At 43.6% G+C, this 25,750-nt stretch overlaps 1 protein-coding gene across 1 annotated transcript; it reads right to left on the bottom strand.

Moving 5' to 3' along the window:
• Positions 1-1,144: 1,144 nt before the first annotated feature.
• Positions 1,145-23,577, bottom strand: LOC149437057 (vesicle-associated membrane protein 3-like). Its single transcript, XM_089661181.1, has 5 exons — positions 23,427-23,577; positions 12,908-13,019; positions 7,532-7,690; positions 3,770-3,821; positions 1,145-1,466 (listed from the first exon to the last, which is right to left on the bottom strand). The coding sequence occupies exons 1-5, from the start codon at positions 23,486-23,488 to the stop codon at positions 1,450-1,452; spliced, it is 402 nt and encodes a 133-aa protein (XP_089517307.1). The 5' UTR covers positions 23,489-23,577; the 3' UTR covers positions 1,145-1,449.
• Between the last annotated feature and the right edge of the window lie 2,173 nt (positions 23,578-25,750).

The following is a 25,750-nucleotide window of genomic DNA, read 5'->3' on the forward strand; positions in this document are numbered from 1 at the left end:
TGGAGGGAGAGGCAGAGGGGGGTGGCAGAGGTGGAGCGGCTGGTGAGGTGGATGAGTCTGGCAGCTGAGTTCAGGATGGTCTGAAGCTGGGAGAGTTTGCACTGGGGTAGGCCGGTGAGGAGGGAGTTGCAGTAGTCGAGGCGTGAGATATTATTATCCTTATCGCTGTATTAATGTCACTGGTGATGTCAGTGGCAGTTACTCAGTTCCCACAAAGTGTCAGTTGGTGTCAGGTTGCCCACCGCACTATCATAGTCCCATTACTAGTAAAAAAAATAATAAATAAAAATTGCAATATATATATATATACACACCATAGTTTATAGGTGCTATAACTTTAGTGCAAACCATTTAATATACGCTTACTGGGATTTTTTTTTTTACCAAAAATTTGTAGCAGAATACATTTTGTCCTAAAATTAGATTTAAATTTTTTTTTATTGGTTATGTTTTATAGCAGAATGTAAAAAATATTGTTTTTTTCTTTCCAAATTTTTGGTCTTTTTTCATTTTTATAATAAAAAATAAAAAGCCCAGTGGTGGTCAAATACCACCAAAAGAACAGCTCTATTTGTGTGCAAAAGAAAATGATGTAAATTTAATTTGTGTGCTGTGTTGCATGACCAGTTTAAGTAGCGCAGTGCTAAACAGCAGAAAAAGGCCTGGTCAGGAAGGGGTTAAAACCTTTTGGGGGGGCATGTGGTTAAAGCAATTTGATATCGAACATTGGGACTCCAGATGTCGTAATAAAGGAATCTAACGAGCCAGGAGGGCCAACTTCAACCTATGTCATGTCCAGGGGTGGACTGACCATTTGGAAACTTGGGCACTGCAAGAGGGCCCGGGGTTAGTAGGGGGCCCCATGAGATGCCCCTGGTACCTTTTTCATAGGCTTTTTTGAGTTTGGGCAAGGACACAGGGGCCCCATGATCCCCTATTGCCCGGGGGCCCCATGAGTTGTCAGTCCGCCCCTGGTCATGTCCAAAGCTGCTGTTTGTATCCAGCTCAGCCAAGTGCAGCAATGGACTATCTTACAGGTCAATACAGCCCGGCTGATAGACATGTGCTGCTGAAAAGCACAGAAAGAAGAGATAAAACCAACAATATAGCATTGCATCATCTACAGAATGAAAAGAGAAATCCATTCAGGTTAAAAACAACTTTATTTGTGAGAACTGTTTAAAAAGAAAAAAAAAATGACAACATGGTGATGGGTGCCTATGTAGGGGGGAGCATACTGACCAGTAGGGAAAATCAATGGAAAACAATAGAAAATCTGGACTAGTCTTAGAATAATCCAGCAAGATGCTGCATAGAAAATACCCGATATTACAGAATCAGGAAGCAGACCCAGCAGAGAGGAGAAGACATCACAGTGATAAGAAGATCCGGGTATCAGCAGCGCGAGAGCCCTGCAGGCAGCAGCAGTGACATTGGTGTCTCTGAATCTCACTTCAAGGAAACAGCTGCAAGAGAAATGGTTTCAGAACTTGTTTTTGACTTCTCCTCCTACACAATGATGACAAATTATATGATGATCCGAATAAAGAAGGTTCGGGAAGCAGTCAGACCAAACTTGAAATCCAGGCTGAAATACGTGTGTGTGTGTGTCTGTATATATATATATACTGTATATATATACACACACACACACAAATATGTTGTATTATATAGAATGTTTTATATATATATATATATATATATATATATATATATATATATATATATATAAATATATAACATTCTATATAATACAACATATTTGTGTGTGTGTGTGTATATATATATATATATATATATTTTTTTTTTTTTAATGTGTGTGTGTTTTATATAGTATATATTTTATGTATATTTATATATATAAAACCTTTGAATGCAGTTAGTATAAGCACCTGGATTTGACATGTGTTCAACCCCTGATGCTAATTATGCTAACTGAAAGCCATAAAAAAAACAAATGACTTCCTATAGGCACCGATGACCTCTCTGGGCCCCACCACTGGTAGCCAGGAAAGGCAAGGATCCCAAATTTCACAAAAGGAAACTCCAGCACTGTACAGGAATGCATTCTTACAGACTTTGGGATTCTCAGCTTTCCAAGGATCCCACAGGAAGGCCCAGTGAATGCAAGACTTTCTGTGATTGGAAAAGGGGCGGAGGGACACAGCAATCTCCCTACTCCAATCACATAAAGGTTTGCATTCAGTGAAAAGTGAATGGTGGAGGTATACGAGTCACCTATATATATATATATATATATATATATATATATATATATATATATACACACACACATACACACTTTATGTTGTACGGTGGGGCTGGAGTATACGTATCACATGCGCTATAATATATATATTACACTATGGACTGTACACAGTTGCTTATAGGCTATCCATGGATGTTTAGCAGTTTTTTTATGGTTATGGATTGGTATATATATATATATATATGTATTTATTTATTTCTATATATACACATATGTACACGGCTCAAAAAAATTAAAGGAACACTTTGTAATCAGGGTCAAGCATCAAGTCAGTGAGACTCCTGGGATATTGATCTGGTCAGGTAAGTAGCAGTGGGGGTTGTTAATCAGTTTCAGCTGCTTTTGTGTTAATGAAATTACCAACAGGCGCACTGGATGGGCAACAATGAGACGACCCCCAAAACAGGAATGGTTTTACAGGTGGAGGCCACTGACATTTTTTTCCCTGCTCATCTTTTTTGACTGTTTTTCACTAGTTTTGCATTTGGCTAGGGTCAGTGTCACTACTGGTAGCATGAGACCATACCTGGATCCTACAGAGGTTGCACAGGCAGTCCAACTCCTCCAGGATGGCACATCAATACTGGATCTGAGGAGTGGCTGGCTGCACTCTTGAGGGACCTCAGCCAATCCCCAACAGGAGGCATGGCAGGGGCTGAGACTCCCTTAAAAGTGTTGGAACCTGCTCAGTAGCAGGAGAGTTTGGGTGGAAGATGTAGAAGTGAGGCTGAGGTCCAGGAGCCTGGAAAGGGTATCCAGGCTGGAAGGGGCTTACCTGCAGGCAGAGGGAGCTTGAGGGGAAGAAAGCCCTGGACTTCACTGGCCCCCTGACAGAGGACCACCTGGTGGCAGGGAAGGAGCGATCCAGGTGATAGGCCTGGTAGCATCCACCTACCCAACAGCAGCAGAGGAGAAGGACTCAGTGAGTACTCCTACACCCCCTGGGCCAGAAAGGGGAGGGAGAATTTGGGTGGGGAATCTGACTAGCTCTACCCCCTGTTACATCTGAAGTGGCAGCGTGGACTCCCTTGCTCAGGGATTCCTCTAGACAGCTGGATAAGAAGAGGTGGTACACCAGGAAAGGCTGGCTAACTCTCCAAGAACAGGATTCCTGTGTAAAGACTTGTAATATAGTTCAGGAAGTTTGTCCTCTGTTACCATTACCCTTGGGCATCCCATACACCCCTTACCCTATCCAAGCTTTACATCCCCAATAAAAGTTCAAAAACAAAGCTCAAGGACTGGTTTTCTGTCTCCTGAAGCAAGTCTGAATGGAAAATGTGCGATGCCTGGCTGTGCAGGACTATAGGGGGACCCAAATTTTCTAGCGACTCCTAAGGGGGTAGTGCTACATATACAACTATATAGATCAGACCAAAATGAAGGGCAAATGAGGTAAGAGGGACAGGGGGGCTTTGTTCCAAATCAGGGACAGTCCCTCGAAATCAGGGACAGTTGGGAGCTGTGCTTCCACTGATCATAATGTCACATAATACTCACCGACCGTCACAATCACCATTGCAATACCGAGTAGACCGATGACAACCAGCAGCTGGGGGCAGAAAGAAGAAAGAATGACCGTGTGGGTTAAAAAGTCCGCTATAAATTCCAACTTGATAATGTAGAAGACATTTTATAAGGGGGAAACTATGCGTCTCTATGTGTCTATTTTATTTTCAGTCTTTTTAAAGTGGAACTGCACTGTATCTGAGCACCACAAACCAAAAACGCTATTTAACCACTTCCCATCCGGCCCATGTATATAAACGGCTGGACGGGAGCAGTGCAGGAGCGGGTGGCTGGAGCGGTGTCCTCCGGACACAGCGGAACACCAATCGCTATACGGGACCTCTGTGTAAGGTCCTGATTCATGTGATCACTGATTGGCCAATCAGTGATCACATGAATAGTAGTAAGCAAGATGTCACTTCTGACATCATTGCTTACTTCGTGTGAAATCTGTGAATGATCACAGAGGTCACATGGTACAGGGCTATTCACAACAGCCTTGTACCATGTGACAAGCTGTGACCAATCACAGCTAACACGGTATTTCTCAATGGCTGCAAGAATGCAGCCAGAGAGAAGGAGAAATGATTGCTTTTACAGCCTTTATGGGTGTAAAAGCAGTCAGTGTATAAAAAGAAAAAAAAATCTTCATCAACCCCCACAAGTAGTACAGTGTCACCATGGGGACACTGTACTGCTAGGGTGATGGTATGTAAAAAAAAAAAAAAAAAAAAAAAAAAAAAAAAAAACCAGTATAAAAAATAAAATAAATTTTTTTGAAATATTATAATTTTTGGTTATAAACTAATTTTGATTATTTTTTGTTTACTAAAAAGAGAGATGAATACATTTTGGCCAAGATTTATGAAGAAAGATTATTTATTTGCACAATTTTATAAGAAAAACACTTTTTTTTCAAAATGTTTGGACTTTTTCCTTTATATAGCAAAACAATAAAAAGCCCAGCGGTGAATAATACCACCAAAATAAAGTTTTATCTGTATAAAAAAATGCTAAAAAATTCATATGGGTACAGTATTGCATAACCGCGCAATTGTCATTCAAAGTGTGATAGCGCTGAAAGCTGAAAATTGGCCTGGGCAGGAAGGGGGTGAAAGTGTCCGGACTGGAAGGGGGTGAAAGTGTCCGGACTGGAAGGGGGTGAAAGTGTCCGGACTGGAAGGGGGTGAAAGTGTCCGGACTGGAAGGGGGTGAAAGTGTCCGGACTGGAAGGGGTGAAAGTGTCCGGACTGGAAGGGGGGAAAGTGTCCGGACTGGAAGGGGGTGAAAGTGTCCGGACTGGAAGGGGGTGAAAGTGTCCGGACTGGAAGGGGTGAAAGTGTCCGGACTGGAAGGGGGTGAAAGTGTCCGGACAGGAAGGGGGTGAAAGTGTCCGGACTGGAAGGGGGTGAAAGTGTCCGGACTGGAAGGGGGGGAAAGTGTCCGGACTGGAAGGGGGTGAAAGTGTCCGGACTGGAAGGGGGTGAAAGTGTCCGGACTGGAAGGGGGTGAAAGTGTCCGGACTGGAAGTGGTTAATTCATTTTTAACCCCTTCACTCCTGAGGGTAAAACAAATCTTAATGCACAATTTTGCAACGTTGACATGTGTTAGTAAAACCGCACATATCATCACAACTACTTTGTACATCCAGGTGGATTATACTGGATTTTTTTTCAGGACAAATTAGGATTTCATTTGGTGGTGAATGGAAATAGATATCTCCTGATTTTTTTTTTATTTATAAAGGAAAACTGGCACAAAATAGTAAAAAAAAAAATGTTTTTAAATGTAGCTGTATATTTCTTGCTACTACCATAACCTACAAAGAAAGAACAAATCAAAATAAATTCTACTTCTTCTGACAATCGCAGGGATACCCCGTAAGTGGATGTTAGCTGTTGTTTGTACTCATAGTACGGCCCAGAAACAATTTGCGCATTTTGCTTTTTCTTTATCCTGCCTAAAATGCACTGACACTGATTGATACTGATGTTAATCTAAAAATTTAAAAAAAAAAATCCTGACCGAAAAAAAAAAAAAAAAAAAATACTGACCCTGACCTTAACCCAAACACTAAACCTGGCATTGACGCAGATCAAACCTTGATATGGGGGGGGGGGGGGGGGTTTACACACACTTTTTGTTCTCCCTGAAAGGACAGTGATATGAAATGTATCTCTATCCTCCATTCAGAGAGAGAAAACAGGGGGCTGATCAGAGGCTATCACAGGGGGCAGTCAGAGGCTATGACAGGGGGCTGATCAGAGGCAATCACAGGGGGCTGATCAGAGGCTATCACAGGGGGCTGATCAGAGGCTATCACAGGGGGCTGATCAGAGGCTATCACAGTGATCAGGTGCCCCGGAATTGGGAGTTCAGGGTCCCGATCATCACCACAGGACCCTGGGCTTTCTGTGAGACCCTGGTCTCTGTGCTGGGAGATCACCATATGGCGCACTCCCAGCACAAAGGCAGGCAAATATGCGGCCAAAAGCCCAGTCCAGTGGGGCCGCTAGTTGTATACAGTCGGTGTGAAGGGGTTAATATTCAAAACAAACTCCCCCCATCCCCCCTTGTCTCCATGCTTTATTTTGCTGAGAAATCATTTTGAAAAACACCCCCTAGCATTTTCTGTAGCATTTACTTCCTGGAATCCTTCTACCCTTAGCTCAGGCATTTGCTGAGCTGACAACCCTCCCCTCCTGAAGACTCTTGGGATGTATGACATCATTTGTCTAGACATGGAAACCGGGAAGTAACTGAAGAAATGATAAAAAAATGGCCCCCTACATTTTTCTGCGTCACTAGTCTCTCCAAGATCAGTGAATCCCCCCCATGTCACGCACCTTGCTGCCCCCCATGTCACGCACCTTGCTGCCCCCATGTCATGCACCTTGCTGCCCCCCATGTCACGTACCTTGCTGCCCCCCCCATGTCACGCATCTTGCTGCCCCCCCCATGTCACGCATCTTGCTGCCCCCCCCATGTCACGCATCTTGCTGCCCCCCCCATGTCACGCATCTTGCTGCCGCCCCCATGTCACGCATCTTGCTGCCGCCCCCATGTCACGCATCTTGCTGCCGCCCCCATGTCACGCATCTTGCTGCCGCCCCCATGTCACGCATCTTGCTGGCCCCCATGTCACGCATCTTGCTGGCCCCCATGTCACGCATCTTGCTGGCCCCCATGTCACGCATCTTGCTGGCCCCCATGTCATGCACCTTGCTGCCCCCCCCATGTCACACACCTTGCTGCCCCCCCCATGTCAAGCATCTTGCTGCCCCTAATGTCACACACCTTACTGCCCCCCACGTCACGCATCTTGCTGCCCCCCACGTCACGCACCTTGCTGCCCCCCATGTCAAGCATCTTGCTGCCCCCCATGTCAAGCATCTTGCTGCCCCCCATGTCACACATCTTGCTGCCCCCCATGTCACACATCTTGCTGCCCCCCATGTCACGCACCTTGCTGACCCCCATGTCACGCACCTTGCTGACCCCATGTCACGCACCTTGCTGCCCCATATGTCACACATCTTGCTGCCCCCCATGTCACACACCTTGCTGCCCCCCATGTCACACACCTTGCTGCCCCCCATGTCACACACCTTGCTGCCCCATATGTCACACACCTTGCTGCCCCATATGTCACACACCTTGCTGCCCCCCATGTCAAGCATCTTGCTGCCCCCCATGTCAAGCACCTTGCTGCCCCCCATGTCACGCACCTTGCTGCCCCCCATGTCACGCACCTTGCTGTTCTTCCACAGGGGTTTCTTCCGCAGCTCCGATGTGTTGGTCTGGAACTGTTTGGCGCCAGCGTGAAGTTCCTCCGCTGTGGCTTCAAGTTTAGATATTTTTCCATTTCTATCCAACACTTTATCCACGTTGGTATTCATGATGCTCAGCACCTGCCAGAATACAACAACAAAGGTGTACATGGGCTTTCCGAGATCATCCAAACCCTGTGTGCCCCTGGCTGGGCAAAACGCACCTCCAACAGGTCAAGCAGCCGTCACACTCATGGCTAGTAGGAATCTATGTATAAAAGGTCCGCTGTGCAGACGCATGAACACCACCAATATTTACCATATTGTTTGTAATATAATAGTCTCCTAAGATTCCTAGGATCCCCATAATTCCACATTCAAAAGATATACCCCATTATTGCCACTAGATGGAGTTGCCGAGCATAGGAAACAATCATATTGCAAATAATAGGGCAAACTATGGTATTTAACCACTTGACCTCTTGAGGATCCCCCCCCCCCTGCCCAGGCCTTTTTTTTTGCATTATGGCGCTGCATTAATTTAACTTACAATTGCGCGGTCATGCAGCGCTGCACCCAAATGAAATTTATTTTTACTTCCCTCCACCTAAAAGATTTCAGTTTGTTGTTCAACTGAGTTGTACAGTTTATAAGTTACATTAGCCCCTTGCTCTCCAGAGGATTTACCCCCCCCCCCCCCGACCAGGTCATTTTTGTGTTACGGCGCTGCATTACTTTAACTGACAATTGCGCAGTCATGCACTGCTGCACCCAAATGAAATCTATTTTTACTTCCCTCCACCTAAAAGATTTCAGTATGTTGTTCAACGGAGCTGTACAGTTTATAGGCCACATTAATCCCTCGCCCTCCAGAAGATTTACCCACCCCCCCGACCAGGTCATTTTTTGCTATACAGCGCTGCGTTACTTTAAATGACAATTACGCGGTCATGCAAAGCTGCGCCTAAATGAAATATCCGTCCTTTTTTCCCCAAGAATTGAGCTTTCTTTTGGTGGTATTTGATCGTCTGTGCATTTTTTATTTTTTGTGCTAAAAAAAAAAAAGACCGACAATTTTGAGAAATAAACAATATTTTGGACTTTTTGCTATAAAACATGTCCAGTAAAAAATTTTGAAGATCAAATTTCAGCAAAAATTTAGGCCAAAATGTATTCTCCTAGATTGTAAACTCGAAAGAGCAGGGCCCTTGAATCCCTTGTGTTCTGTTTTGTTACTGTATCGTCTCATGTTCTGTCCCCCACTATAATGTCCAGTGCTGAGCAAATCTTTTGGCGCTATATAAATACTGTATAATAATAATAATATTCCGCGACGTCTTTGCTAAAAAAAAAAATCCCAATACGTGTAAATTAATTGGTTTACGTGAAAGTTATAGCATTTACAAATGGCGGTATATATACTGTTTTTTTTTCTTCTACTAGTGGCGGAGATCAGCGACTTTTAGCGGGACTGCGGCGGATATTCTGACACTGGGTGGGAACTGACCTGGTGTCACTGACATCCGCAGTAACACCAATACAGTGATCAGTGCTAAAAAAAAGCACTGACACTGTACTAATGGCAATGAGCAGGAAGGGAGAAGAAAAATATATTTGAAATGTATTTTAAAAATTTTCTTCCCAAATATATTGACATATATTTGAAATACTACAATTTTAGCCATATTCAATATATATACTGTGTATATATATATATATATATATATATATATATATACATACACACACTGCATGTTGAAATGCGTTTTTTATATGTTACAAAATATATGAAAAATATTTTTAAAAATATATATATTTTTTAATATATTTTTCAGATTCTATTAACATGTAAAAAAGTAATTTTAACATATATTTGTAAATGCATTCCAAAAATGTAGATTATTGTATTTTTAAAGACATACAGTATATTTGAAATTGTATTTTTAAAAATATTTTTCATACAGTATATATATATATATATATATATATATATATATATATACATACATACACACATATACTATATATATATATATACAGTCATGGCCGAAATTGTTGGCACCCTTGATATTTTTCCTGAAAATCAAGTATTTCACACAAAAAAGGTATTGCATTAACACATGTTTTGCTATACACATGTTTATTCCCTTTGTATGTATTGGAACAAATATAAAACAGAGGCAGAAAAGCAAATATGACATAATGTCACACAAAACCCCAAAAATGGGCTGGACAAAAGTATTGGCACCCTTAACTTAATATTTGGTTGCACACCCTTTGGAAAACATAACTGAAATCAGTCGCTTCCTATAACCATCAATAAGCTTCTGACACCTCTCACCCGGAATTTTGGACCACTCTTCCTTTGCAAACAGCTCCAGGTCTCTCTTATTGGAAGGACACCTTTTCCCAACAGCAATTTTAAGATCTCTCCACAGGTGTTCAATGGGATTTAGATCTGGGCTCATTGCTGGCCACTTCAGAACTCTCCAGCGCTTCTTTGCCATCCATTTCTGAGTGCTTTTTGACGTATGTTTGGGGTCATTGTCCTGCTGGAAGACCCAGGATCTTGGACGCAAACCCAGCTTTCTGACACTGGGCCCTACAGTGCGACCCAAAATCCTTTGGTAATCCTCAGATTTCATGATGCCTTGCACACAGTCAAGGCACCCAGTGCCAGAGGCAGCAAAACAACCCCAAAACATCATTGAACCTCCACCATATTTTACCGTAGGTACTGTGTTTTGTTCTTTGTAGGCCTCATTCCGTTTTCGGTAAACAGTAGAATGATGTGCTTTACCGAAAAGCTCTATCTTGGTCTCATCTGTCCACAAGACGTTTTCCCAGAAGGCTTTTGGCTTACTCAAGTACATTTTGGCAAACTGTAGTCTTGCTTTTTTATGTCTCTGTGTCAGCAGTGGGGTCCTCCTGGGTCTCCTGCCATAGCGTTTCATTTCATTTAAATGTCGACGGATAGTTCGCGCTGACACTGATGCTCCCTGAGCCTGCAGGACAGCTTGAATGTCTTTGGAACATGTTTGGGGCTGCTTATCCACCATCCGGACTATTCTGCGTTGCAATCTTTCATCAATTTTCCTCATCCGTCCACGACCAGGGAGATTAGCTACAGTGCCATGGGTTGCAAACTTCTTGATAATGTTGCGCACTGTGGACAAAGGCAAATCTAGTTCTCTGGAGATGGACTTGTAACCTTGAGATTGTTGATATTTTGCCACAATTTTGGTTCTCAGGTCCTCAGACAGTTCTCGTCTCCTCTTTCTGTTGTCCATGCTTAGTGTGGCACAGACAGACACACAATGCAAAGGTTAAGTGAACGTCTCTCCTTTTTATCTGCTTTCAGGTGTGATTTCTATATTGCCCACACCTGTTACTTGCCCCAGGTGAGTTTACAGGAGCATCACATGCTTGTAACATTCTTATTTATCCGCAGTTGTGAAAGGGTGCCAATACTTTTGTCCAGCCCATTTTTGGAGGTTTGTGTGACATTATGTCGAATTTGCTTTCTTTCCTCCCTTTTTTTGTTTTGTCCCAATACACACAAAGGGAATAAACATGTGTATAGCAAAACATGTGTTAATGCAATACGTTTCGTGAGAAATACATGATTTCCTGGAGAAATATCAAGGGTGCCAACAATTTCGGCCATGACTGTATATATATATATATATTGAAATATATTTTGAAATACATTGAATATGGCCAAAATTGTATTTCAAATATATGTCAATATATTTGGGAGGGATATTTTTAAGATATATTTAAAATATATTTTTCTTCCATGTGGGCATGAGGGGTGATCATAGGGTTAACTATGTGTAGGGAGTGTTACTAGGGGGCAGGGGGTGTGTGCTTCACTGTAAGCACACTGCTCTGGATGGCTGTGCTGTGGACAGCCATCCAGAGCAGTGTGCCTGAGCTTACAGGGAGGAAGACTGCTAGTAAACAAAACAGTCTTCCTCCCCATCGTGGGATGCTTGGTAATCACCGGGCACCGGTCGGTAATTACCCGCCTGGGACTCGGTGATTGACAGCCACGGCCACGAATATTGGCCCCTTGTCCCGACCCCGCCGGATGCTTATAAAAATGATCCAGTGGCTAATCAACCGCTTAGATCACTTTTATTGGATACATTGGCATCTGAGGGAAAATTTAATATTGGGGTTATGGCATATAGCTGCAGCCATAACCCCGATATGAAACGTCAAAATCATGACGTATTTTCCCAGCTAGCCAGTCGGCAAGTGGCTAGAGAACACTAAACAGAATTAGTATATAAACAGGGGCAGGGGTGGACTGACCATTCGAGCACTCGGGCACTGCCTGAGGGCCCGGGGTCAGTAGGGGGCCCCATGAGATGCCCCTGGTACCTTTCATAGGCTTTTTGGGTGTGATTTGAGTGTGGGCGAGGACACAGAGGCCCCATGATCCCCTATTGCCCGGGGGCCCCATGAGTTGTCAATCCGCCCCTGAACAGGGGTCCCTTTGTAGGTATGGTTCTATTTAGTTGATCATTCCCTCCAACACGCTCTTGAATTTTTACATTGGGGTAAAAATAAAAGTTTGCTGAACGAATGTGACGCCCATTTGCAATGCTAGAGTAAAACTTGTTCTGTGCTCTATAACAATCCTGTATGACCATGAGCATCTCCTAGTGCCCAAAATTCTTTTTTTTTCCCGATTGAGGTATTCAAATACAAATACCGCATTATGGCCACTTATGGCCAAAAATGTAGTCCCTTCTACAAGCCCTATGAAAAGCCTGCTGAATCACAAATGTTGCAATACTTAGCAGCCTGTGCAATACGTTGACTGATTTTAGGTCTGGAGTTGCACTTTAAATTCCCAAAACTTTAGTCCTCATGCACATGGGACGTTTTTACAGCGGCTGTTTTTGGCTTTTGACATTTTTTTCTACAGCCAGTAAACCTCCACCCAGCATGTTATCCTGTGTCCATACACACACAGACTGGAATCAACGTTTTTTGGCAGAGACGTTTTCTGGCTGGAAAAAAACCCCAGGACTAGTGGGCTTCTAGAGGACTTTTTTAGCTGTAAAAACGCTCTAACGTGGTAAAACGCATAAAAGGTTTTTTTGACCAAGAAATATTTTTTTTTTGGTGAAAAAACGCTCAAAAAAGCTAAAAACTGTAAAAACGTGGGAAAACGCCACTAAACGCAGCCAAACGCTGCTAAATGCTAATGTGAAAACACTAAAAAAAAGCTGAAAAACTCCGGTTTTTAGTGCGACTTTACACAGCTAACGTTTCCAGCGTTATCAAAATGCCCCGTGTGCATGAGGGCTCTAGCTACAAAGTCATAAGCGACGCTCCAATCACCTCGTCTATCTGAGCCTGGGTGAGCTCCATCCGCTGATAGGTGTAGACATCAGAGCCCGGCTCGCTGGGGGCAGAACCAGGTGCATTCTTAGAAGCGGCAGTGGAGGATGACCTGTGGGATATGTAAAGGTATTAAATAAAAAATTATAAAAATCATAAATATACAGATTAGACTTTGCAAAAAAAACCTTTAAAAAAGCCGGACCAGTTCTGGAAAAGCATTCTTTGGACGGATGAAACTAAGATGAATCTGTACCAGAATGACGGGAAGAAAAAAGTGTGGAGAAGGCTTGGAACAGCTCATGATCCAAAGCACACAACGTCATCTGTAGAACATGGTGGAGGCAGTGTGATGGCATGGGCATGCATGGCTTCCAGTGGCACTGGGTCATTGGTGTTTATTGATGATGTGACCGAACACAGAAGCAGCCAGATGAATCCTGCAGTGTTTACAGATGTACTGTCAGCCCAGATTCAGCCAAATGCAGCAAAGTTGATTGGATGGCACTTCACAGTACAGATGGACAATGATCCAAAACACACTGCAAAAGCAACCCAGGAGCTTTTGAAGGCAAAGAAGTGGAATATTCTGCAATCACCTGGTCTCAACCTAATTGAGCATGCATTTCACTTGCTGAAGGCAAAACTAAAGGCAGAAAGAGCCACAAACAAAGAAAAACTGAAGACAGCTGCAGTTAGAGCCAGGCAAAGCATCAGAAAGGAGGAAACCCAGTCTTTGGTCATGTCCATGGGTTCCAGATTTCAGGCAAAGCATCAGAAAGGAGGAAACCCAGTCTTTGGTCATGTCCATGGGTTCCAGATTTCAGGCAAAGCATCAGATAGGAGGACACCCAGTCTTTGGTCATGTCCATGGGTTCCAGATTTCAGGCAAAGCATCAGATAGGAGGACACCCAGTCTTTGGTCATGTCCATGGGTTCCAGATTTCAGGCAAAGCATCAGATAGGAGGAAACACAGTCTTTGGTCATGTCCATGGGTTCCAGATTTCAGGCAAAGCATCAGATAGGAGGAAACCCAGTCTTTGGTCATGTCCATGGGTTCCAGACTTCAGGCAAAGCAACAGAAAGGAGGAAACCCAGTCTTTGGTCATGTCCATGGGTTCCAGACTTCAGGCAGTCATTGCCAGTAAAGGATTCTCAACAAAATATTACAAATTAATGTTTTATTTATGATTATATTCAATTGTCCAATTACTTTTGGTCACTTGTAAAAGGGGAGATGGCTACACTTAAGAGCTGTGATTCCTAAACCCTTCCTCTAATTTGGATGTACATACCCTCAAATTAAATCTGAGACAGTGCACTTTCAGCCTATATCCATTATATAACTATAGCTTCAATACGTTTTGGTAAATAAATGAAAAAAACTAAAATTGTGCCTGTGTCCAAAAATATATACCTAACTGAATATGTATATATATATATATATATATATATATATATATATATATATATACACACACACACATATTCAGTTAGGTATATACAGGTGAAACTCGAAAAATTAGAATATCATGTAAAAGTTAGATTCACCTTTTAAGTTGCATTACTGAAATAAATTAATATATGAGACTCATTACATGCAAAGCAAGATAGTTCAAGCCGTGATTTGTCATCATTGTGATGATTATGGCTTGCAGCTCATAAAAACCCCAAATCCACAATCTCAGAAAATGAGAATATTCCATGCAATCAATAAAACACGGATTGTACATAGAACAATATCAGACCTCTGAAAAGTAGAAGCATGCATAGGTACTCAGTACTTGGTTTGGGCCCCTTTTGCAGCAATTACTGCCTCAATGCAGCGTGGCATGGAAGCTATCAGCCTGTGGCACTGCTGAGGTGTTATGGAAGACCAGGATGCTTCAATAGCGGCCTTCAGCTCTTCTGTATTGTTCGGTCTCATGTCTCTCATCTTTCTCTTGGCAATGCCCCCTAGATTCTCTATGGGGTTCAGGTCAGGCGAGTTTGCTGGCCAATCAAGCACAGTAATCCCACAGTCATTGAACCAGGTTTTGGTGCTTTTGGCAGTGTGGGCAGGTGCCAAGTCCTGCTGGAAAATGAAGTCAGCATCCCCATAAAGCTCGTCTGTGGAAGGAAGCATGAAGTGCTCCAAAATCTCCTGGTAGACGGCTGCGTTGACCCTGGACTTAATGAAGCACAGTGGACCAACACCAGCAGATGACATGGCTCCCCAAATCAACACAGACTGTGGAAACTTCACACTGGACTTCAAGCATCTTGCAGTGTGTGCCTCTCCATTCTTCCTCCATACTCGGGGTCCTTGGGCCTCTCCATTCTTCCTCCATACTCGGGGTCCTTGGGCCTCTCCATTCTTCCTCCATACTCGGGGTCCTTGGGCCTCTCCATTCTTCCTCCATACTCGGGGTCCTTGGGCCTCTCCATTCTTCCTCCATACTTGGGGTCCTTGGGCCTCTCCATTCTTCCTCCATACTCGGGGTCCTTGGGCCTCTCCATTCTTCCTCCATACTCGGGGTCCTTGGGCCTCTCCATTCTTCCTCCATACTCGGGGTCCTTGGTTTCCAAATGACATGCAAAAGTTGCTCTCATCAGAAAAGAGGACTTTGGACCACTGAGCAACAGACCAGGTCTGTTTTTCTTTAGCCCAGGTAAGATGCTTTTGTTTGTTGTTCGGGAGCGACTTGACCAGAGGAATACGACATTTGAAGCCCATGTCCAGGATCCGTCTGTGTGTGGTGGCTCTTGATGCACTGACTCCAGCCTCAGTCAACTCCTTGTGAAAGTCCCCAACACTTTTGAATGGCCTTTTCCTGACAATCCTCTCCAGGCTGCGGTCATCCCTGCTGCTTGTGCACCTTTTTCTTCCACACTTTTCCCTTCCACATAACTTTCTATTAATGTGCTTTGATACAGCACTTTGGGAACATCCAACTTCTTTTGCAATTCCCTTTTGAGGCTTTCCCTCCTTATGGAGGGTGTCAGTGATGGTGTCAGGTCAGCAGTCTTTCCCATGATTGTGATTCCTACTGAACCAGACTGAGAGACCATTTAAAGGCTCAGGAACTCTTTGCAGGTGTTATGGCTGAATGAGCTGATTAGAGTGGGACACCTTGAGCCGAGAATATTCCACCTTTTCACAATATTCTCATTTTCTGAGATTGTGGATTTGGGGTTTTCATGAGCTGTAAGCCATAATCATCACAATGATGACAAATCACGGCTTGAACTATCTTGCTTTGCATGTAATGAGTCTCATATATTAGTTTCACCTTTTAAGTTGCTGCACTGAAATAAATGAACTTTTGCACCATATTCAAATTTTTTGAGTTTCACCTGTATATATACACTCACACATATATTTTATATATATATATATATATATATTTTTTTTTTTTTTTTTTTTTTTTTTTTTTGCAAAAATATCTTTGGCGATTCATTTTTGACTTTCATGAAAAATAAATATATAAATATAAATTGCATTAAAAAACACTTTATATACAGTATGTGTGTATATATATATATATATATGTATGTGTGTGTATATATATATATATATATATATATATATATATGTATATATATATATCTATAATAGAACCCTTTTATTTATATATACAGTTGCAAGAAAAAGTATGTGAACCCCTTGGGATTACGTGGAGTTTTGCATGAATTGGGCATAAAATGTGCTCTGAACGTCATCTAAGTCACAACAATAGAAGAACACAGTCTACTGAACATAAAACTACACAAACATTAGATGTTGCCGTGGTTTAATTGCACATAAAACGTAAACATTCACAGTGCAGGGAGGAAAAAGTATGTGAGGCCCTAGCTTAATGACTTCTCCCAGAGCTAATTGGAGCCAGGAGTGAGCCAACCTTGACTCCAATCAGTGTGATGATATTGGATGTGTTGCTGACAGCTGTCCTGCCCTTAAAAAACACACACCTGTTTTGGGTTTACTGGTTTCAAGAAGCACTGTCTGATGTGAACCATGCCTCGCAGAAAAGAGCTCTCAGAAATCCTACGATCAAGAATTGTTGACTTGCATGAAGCTGGAAAGGGTTACAAAAGTATCTCCAAAAGCCTTGATGTTCATGTGTCCACGGTAAGACAGACTGTCTACAAATGGAGAAAGTTTAGGAATGTTGCTACTCTCCCTAGGCGTGGTCGTCCTGTAAAAATGACTGCAAGAGCACAGCGCAGAATGCTGCATGAGGTAAAGAAGAATCCCAGAGTGTCAGCTAAAGACCTACAGAAATCTCTGGCACATGCTAACATTTTTGTTGACACATCTACAATAAGGAAAACATTAAACAAGAATAGAGTACATGGGAGGACACCACGGAGGAAGCCATTGCTGTCCAAAAAGAAGATTGCAGCACGTTTGAAGTTTGCAAAAGAGCACCTGGATGTTCCACAGCACTACTGGCAAAATATACTGCGGACAGATGAAACCAAGATTGAGTTGTTTGGGAAGAACACACAACACTATGTGTGGAGAAAAAAAGGCACAGCACACCAACATCAAAACCTCATCCCCACTGTAAAACATGGCGGAGGGAGCATCATGGTTTGGGGCTGCTTTGCTGCCTCAGGGCCTGGACGGATTGTTGTCATTGATGGGAAAATGAATTCCAGAGTTTATCAAGACATTTTGCAGGAAAACGTACGACCATCTGTCCGCCAACTGAAGCTCCGCAGAGGATGGGTGATGCAACAGGACAATGACCCAAAGCATACAAGTAATTCAACAAAACAATGGCTGCAACAGCACAGAATACGCCTTCTGGAGTGGCCCAGTCAGAGTCCTGACCTCAACCCCATTGAAATGCTGTGGCATGACCTTAAGAGGGCGATTCACACCAGACATCCCAAGAATATTGCTACACTGAAACAGTTTTGTGAAGAGGAGTGGTCCAAAATTACTCCAGATCGTTGTGCAGGTCTGATCTGCAACTGCAGGAAATGTTTGGTTGAGGTTATTGTTGCCAAAGGAGGGTCAACCAGTTATTAAGTCCAAAGGTTCACATACTTTTTCCTCCCTGCACTGTGAATGTTTACATGTTATGTGCAATTAAACCATGGCAACATCTAATGTTTGTGTAGTATTATGTTCAGCAGACTGTGGTCTTCTATTGTTGTGACTTAGATGACGTTCAGAGCACATTTTATGCCCAATTCATGCAAAACTCCACGTAATCCCAAGGGGTTCACATACTTTTTCTTGCAACTTGTATATATATATATACACACACACACAGTATATATCAAATGTTCTATCTGAATATAGAAAGCAAACAGTCATGACAACAAATTATATGGACGTTATGTATGTGTTATTACTATATGTCATTGTGTGTCTAATAAAAGTGTGATGCTGTGGAACTACAAGTCCCAGCATTCCCAACTCACTACCTGCTTTCTTACACATAGATACATAGATATTCAGATTGAAATAAAAGACACATGTTCATTGATTATAACAAGAAGATAAAAATAAATTATATTCCTTGTATCCTCAGAACCCTGAGTCACCCCATAAAGCATGCTCCTATTTCCTCCAACAGGAACAAAAATCCCTTCAATAACCCATAGGATACCAATTAGATACATAACATATCCTGATCCCATAGGATGCATACCATATCCCGATCCCATAGGACACATAACATATCCCGATCCCATAGGACACATAACATATACTGATCCCATAGGACACATAACATATCCCGATCCCATAGGACACATAACATATCCCGATCCCATAGGACACATACCATATCCCGATCCCATAGGACACATAACATATCCCGATCCCACAGGATGCATAACATATCCCGATCCCATAGGATGCATAACATATCCCGATCCCATAGGATGCATAACATATCCCGATCCCATAGGATACATAACATGTCCCGATCCCATAGGATGCATAACATGTCCCGATCCCATAGGATGCATAACATGTCCCGATCCCATAGGACGCATAACATATTCCGATCCCATAGGATACATAACATATCCCGATCCCATAGGATGCATACCATATCCCGATCCCATAGGATGCATAACATGTCCCGATCCCATAGGATGCATACCATATCCCGATACCATAGGATACATAACATATCCCGATCCCATAGGATGCATAACATATCCCGATCCCATAGGATGCATAACATATCCCGATCCCATAGGATGCATAACATATCCCGATCCCATAGGATGCATAACATATCCCGATCCCATAGGATACATAACATATCCCGATCCCACAGCATACATAACATATCCCGATCCCATAGGATACATAACATATCCCGATCCCATAGGATGCATAACATATCCCAATCCCATAGGATGCATAACATATCCCGATCCCACAGCATACATAACATATCCCGATCCCATAGGACACATAACACGTCCCGATCCCATAGGATACATAACATATCCCGATCCCATAGGATGCATAACATATCCCGATCCCATAGGATACATAACATATCCCGATCCCACAGCATACATAACATATCCCGATCCCATAGGATACATAACATATCCCGATCCCATAGCATACATAACACGTCCCGATCCCATAGCATACATAACATATCCCGATCCCATAGGACACATAACATATCCCGATCCATTAGGACACATAACATGTCCCGATCCCATAGGACACATAACATGTCCCGATCCCATAGGACACATAACATATCCCGATCCCATAGGATGCATACATGTCCCGATCCCATAGGATGCATACATATCCCGATCCCATAGGACACATAACACGTCCCGATCCCATAGCATACATAACACGTCCCGATCCCATAGGACACATAACATGTCCCGATCCCATAGGATACATAACATATCCCGATCCCACAGCATACATAACACGTCCCGATCCCATAGCATACATAACATATCCCGATCCCATAGGATACATAACATATCCCGATCCCATAGGATACATAACATATCCCGATCCCACAGCATACATAACATATCCCGATCCCATAGGATACATAACATATCCCGATCCCATAGCATACATAACATATCCCGATCCCATAGGACACATAACATATCCCGATCCATTAGGACACATAACATGTCCCGATCCCATAGGATACATAACATATCCCGATCCCATAGGATGCATAACATATCCCGATCCCATAGGATGCATAACATATCCCGATCCCATAGGATGCATAACATATCCCGATCCCATAGGATACATAACATATCCCGATCCCACAGCATACATAACATATCCCGATCCCATAGGATACATAACATATCCCGATCCCACAGCATACATAACATATCCCGATCCCATAGGATACATAACATATCCCGATCCCATAGGATGCATAACATATCCCAATCCCATAGGATGCATAACATATCCCGATCCCACAGCATACATAACATATCCCGATCCCATAGGACACATAACACGTCCCGATCCCATAGGATACATAACATATCCCGATCCCATAGGATGCATAACATATCCCGATCCCATAGGATACATAACATATCCCGATCCCACAGCATACATAACATATCCCGATCCCATAGGATACATAACATATCCCGATCCCATAGCATACATAACACGTCCCGATCCCATAGCATACATAACATATCCCGATCCCATAGGACACATAACATATCCCGATCCATTAGGACACATAACATGTCCCGATCCCATAGGACACATAACATGTCCCGATCCCATAGGACACATAACATATCCCGATCCCATAGGATGCATACATGTCCCGATCCCATAGGACACATAACACGTCCCGATCCCATAGCATACATAACACGTCCCGATCCCATAGGACACATAACACGTCCCGATCCAATAGCATACATTACACGTCCCGATCCCACAGGATACATAACATATCCCGATCCCATAGCATACATAACATATCCCGATCCCATAGGATACATAACATATCCCGATCCCATAGCATACATTACACGTCCCGATCCCACAGGATACATAACATATCCCGATCCCATAGCATACATAACATATCCCGATCCCATAGGATACATAACACGTCCCGATCCCACAGGACACATAACATATACTGATCCCATAGCATACATAACATGTCCCGATCCCATAGCATACATAACATGTCCCGATCCCATAGCATACATAACACATCCCGATCCCACAGGATACATAACACGTCCCAATCCCATAGCATACATAACATATCCTGATCCCATAGGACACATAACATATCCCGATCCCATAGCATACATAACATATCCCGGTCCCACAGGATACATAACATGTCCCGATCCCACAGGACACATAACATATCCCGATCCCATAGCATACATAACATATCCCGATCCCATAGGATACATAACATGTCCCGATCCCATAGCATACATAACATATCCCGATCCCATAGGACACATAACATATCCCGATCTCATAGGACACATAACATATCCCGATCCCATAGGACACATAACATATCCCGATCCCACAGCATACATAACATATCCCGATCCCATAGCATACATAACATATCCCGATCCCACAGCATACATAACATATCCCGATCCCATAGGATACATAACATATCCCGATCCCACAGCATACATAACATATCCCGATCCCTTAGGATACATAACATGTCCCGATCCCACAGCATACATAACATATCCCGATCCCTTAGGATACATAACATGTCCCGATCCCACAGCATACATAACATGTCCCGATCCCATAGGATACATAACATATACCGATCCCATAGCATACATAACATGTCCCGATCCCACAGGATACATAACATATACCGATCCCATAGCATACATAACATGTCCCGATCCCATAGGATACATAACATATCCCGATCCCATAGGATACATAACATATCCCGATCCCATAGGACACATAACATATCCCGATCCCATAGGACGCATAACATATCCCGATCCCATAGCACACATAACATATCCCGATCCCATAGGATACATAACATATCCCGATCCCACAGCATACATAACATATCCCGATCCCATAGGATACATAACATGTCCCGATCCCATAGGACACATAACATGTCCCGATCCCACAGCATACATAACATATCCCGATCCCATAGGATACATAACATATCCCGATCCCATAGGATACATAACATGTCCCGATCCCACAGCATACATAACATATCCCGATCCCATAGGATACATAACATATCCCGATCCCACAGCATACATAACACATCCCGATCCCATAGGATACATAACACGTCCCGATCCCACAGCATACATAACATGTCCCGATCCCACAGGATACATAACATATACTGATCCCATAGGACACATAACATATCCCGATCCCATAGGATACATAACATGTCCCGATCCCATAGGATACATAACATATCCCGATCCCATAGGATACATAACATGTCCCGATCCCACAGCATACATAACATATCCCGATCCCATAGGATACATAACACGTCCCGATCCCACAGCATACATAACATGTCCCGATCCCACAGCATACATAACATATCCCGATCCCATAGGATACATAACACGTCCCGATCCCACAGCATACATAACATGTCCCGATCCCACAGGATACATAACATATACTGATCCCATAGGACACATAACATGTCCCGATCCCATAGGATACATAACATGTCCCGATCCCATAGGATACATAACATGTCCCGATCCCATAGGATACATAACATATCCCGATCCCATAGCATACATAACATATCCCGATCCCATAGGATACATAACATATCCCGATCCCATAGGATACATAACATGTCCCGATCCCATAGCATACATAACATATCCCGATCCCACAGGATACATAACACGTCCCGATCCCACAGGATACATAACATATCCCGATCCCATAGGATACATAACATATCCCGATCCCACAGCATACATAACATATCCCGATCCCATAGGATACATAACATATCCCAATCCCACAGCATACATAACATATCCCGATCCCATAGGATACATAACACGTCCCGATCCCACAGCATACATAACATATCCCGATCCCATAGGATACATAACATATCCCGATCCCATAGGATACATAACATGTCCCGATCCCATAGCATACATAACATATCCCGATCCCACAGGATACATAACACGTCCCGATCCCATAGGACACATAACATATCCCGATCCCACAGGATACATAACATATACTGATCCCATAGGACACATAACATATCCCGATCCCATAGCATACATAACATATCCCGATCCCACAGGATACATAACATATCCCGATCCCATAGGATACATAACATGTCCCGATCCCATAGGATGCCATAGCTCAAAACTTTGGTGTAACAGGTGAGACCCACTTGTCTCTGCAGTCATGTGACCCCCCCCCGTGATGTCATACAGTGTCAGTGTGATGTCATGACTCCCATGGTGCTGTGTAGAACTCACATATCTTCAGCTGTGTCGGCCGGTCTCCTGCATCGGTGCTGCAGCTGTTTATATCCATGCATTGACGTCACTGACACTGTCTGCACTGCAGCACCGCTGACGTCAGGAGCCGGGCCAGGAGCCCAGATGCTGCCAGGAGAACAAACATTTGAACAGATGACCGTGATCTCATCAGCTGGGGGGAAATGCAACAAATCAATGCAGGACGGGGGAGACGCGAGGTGGGGGGGGGGGGGGAAGTCATGAAACGTCTTATGTAATTTATTCACTTATCAGCTACAAAATGTGCCTGCTGAAGAACTGCAGGAAGGCATAGAAAAGCTCCCTGAAGATCATTAATGAAGTTGTTTTCCTGTATGTAAATATTTGCAATCTGCAATCCACCCCACACCAGCTGAAAAGTGAAATCAGGCTTGCAGTAGCATTTATTGGCTGTTATGATTCCAATGATGTTTCAGGCATTGACATACCTCCTTAGAACCAGGCTACGGTATGGTCACCTGCTGACTTGGCATCATCTACAGGCAGTTTAACTCTTCAATAAGACACAGAAGTTGAATCCACTGCAGCTTTTACTTCTGCAGCACAAAGGACGTTTTTTCCCCCATTTTTTTTTCAAGTGTAAGTCGACAATAACTATTCTGAGCCCCGGATCTGTGAAGTATTGCAATGACTGATGGAACAAGGAAGAAATGGGAAGAGTCTAGCTGGGACTAAATTAAAGTGGAACTTCAGTCTCTCAATCAACATGGACTATTTTTAATCCTTATGCTGCTAGCATTAGTAGATAGATAGGAAAGTATATCATCTTTACTTGTTTGAAACTGTTTATTTTACATTTCTACAGTTACTTCCTGGTTTCCATGCCTAGGCACATGATGTCATACAACCCAGCAGTGTTCAGGAGGGGAGGGAGGGTTCTCAGCACAGCCAATGCCTGAGCTTAGAGCAGATGGATTCCAGGAAGTAAATGCAACATGAATCATCTGCCCAGGGGCGGAATGACAACTCATGGGGCCCCCGGGCAATAGGGGATCATGGGGCCCCTGTGTCCTTGCCCAAACTCAAAAAAGCCTATAAGAAAGGTACCAGGGGCATCTCATGGGGTCCCCTACTGACCCCAGACCCTCGGGCAGTGCCCAAGTTTCCAAATGGTTAGTCCACCTCTGCATCTGCCCTTACTCAAGATGGCCACTGCCAAAACTACCAGGGGGCAGGGCTTTTTTTCTCAGAGAATAAGTGAAGGTACTCCCCCCTTTCCGAGTCACCCCTTGCCCCCCCCCTTCCCACCTCCGAGCACCGTTCCTTTGATCCACCCCCTACCAACCTCACAGTACTGCCCCTTTAAGAGAATACAGAACAAAGTAGCATTTTGTAGTGCTGAGTAATTTGGATGGAATATCTTAATGATAACAAGGAAAGCATGAAATAGATCCCGTGAAATCAGGAATAATATACCCTACCCCCCCCCCCCCAGCAACAATAGTTTCCCCATCAGCCAGCCACAATACACCCCATCCTCAAATATGGATCTCTTCCAGTAACCCCTCAGCAACACAAGACCCTCACCAGCAACAATAGATCCCCCATCAGTGACAACATTCCTCCCTCCCAGTGTCAATAGATCCCCCATCAGTAACAACAGATTCCCCCTCCCAGTCACAATAGATCCCACATCAGTAACAACAGTCCCCCCATCCCAGTGTCAATAGATCCCCCATCAGTAACGACAGATCCCCCCCCCAGTCACAATAGATCCCCCATCAGTAACAACAGACCCCCCAGTGACAATAGATCCCCCAGCAACCAGCATCAACAGACCTGTCCAGCACACCCCAGAACTCCTTGGTATTGCATACTTTCGGTACTGGAGATGCCGGAACTGCATTCCCTCGCATGCCTACTGAAAAAAAAGCCCTGCCAAGGGGTGTTTTTCAATATTATTTTTCAGCAAAATAAAGCATGGAGACATAGATGGGGGGGCGAGTTTGCTTTGAATATTAACAATGAATGAAATAGCATTTTTGGTTTGTGGTGCTCAGAAGCCGGGAGGCCGCACATTTCCGTGCGGCTGGTGTGAAGGGGTTAAACAGCTGTCAAAGCTGTTTTCTTTGGGAAATCCTGCGGGCTGAATGCGGCGGCTTCCCCAGGCACTGTGGTCCGCTGTGAAGGTCAGTGCCTGCTCCCTCCTGTCACCCTGGTGGTCTGCTGGGATCCTGCATGTCATGTTTTTTTTTTTTACAGCTTGGTTGCCTTTGCAACTGACCCGGCATGAAGGTGTCACCACCTTCTTGTGGCCAGCCCCTGCGCAGTAGGTACGGACG

The sequence above is a fragment of the Staurois parvus genome, unplaced genomic scaffold (genome assembly GCF_062004578.1).
Source record: "Staurois parvus isolate SC_StPar_1 unplaced genomic scaffold, SC_StPar_1.0 ptg001321l, whole genome shotgun sequence".
NCBI classification, from domain to species: Eukaryota; Metazoa; Chordata; class Amphibia; order Anura; family Ranidae; genus Staurois; species Staurois parvus.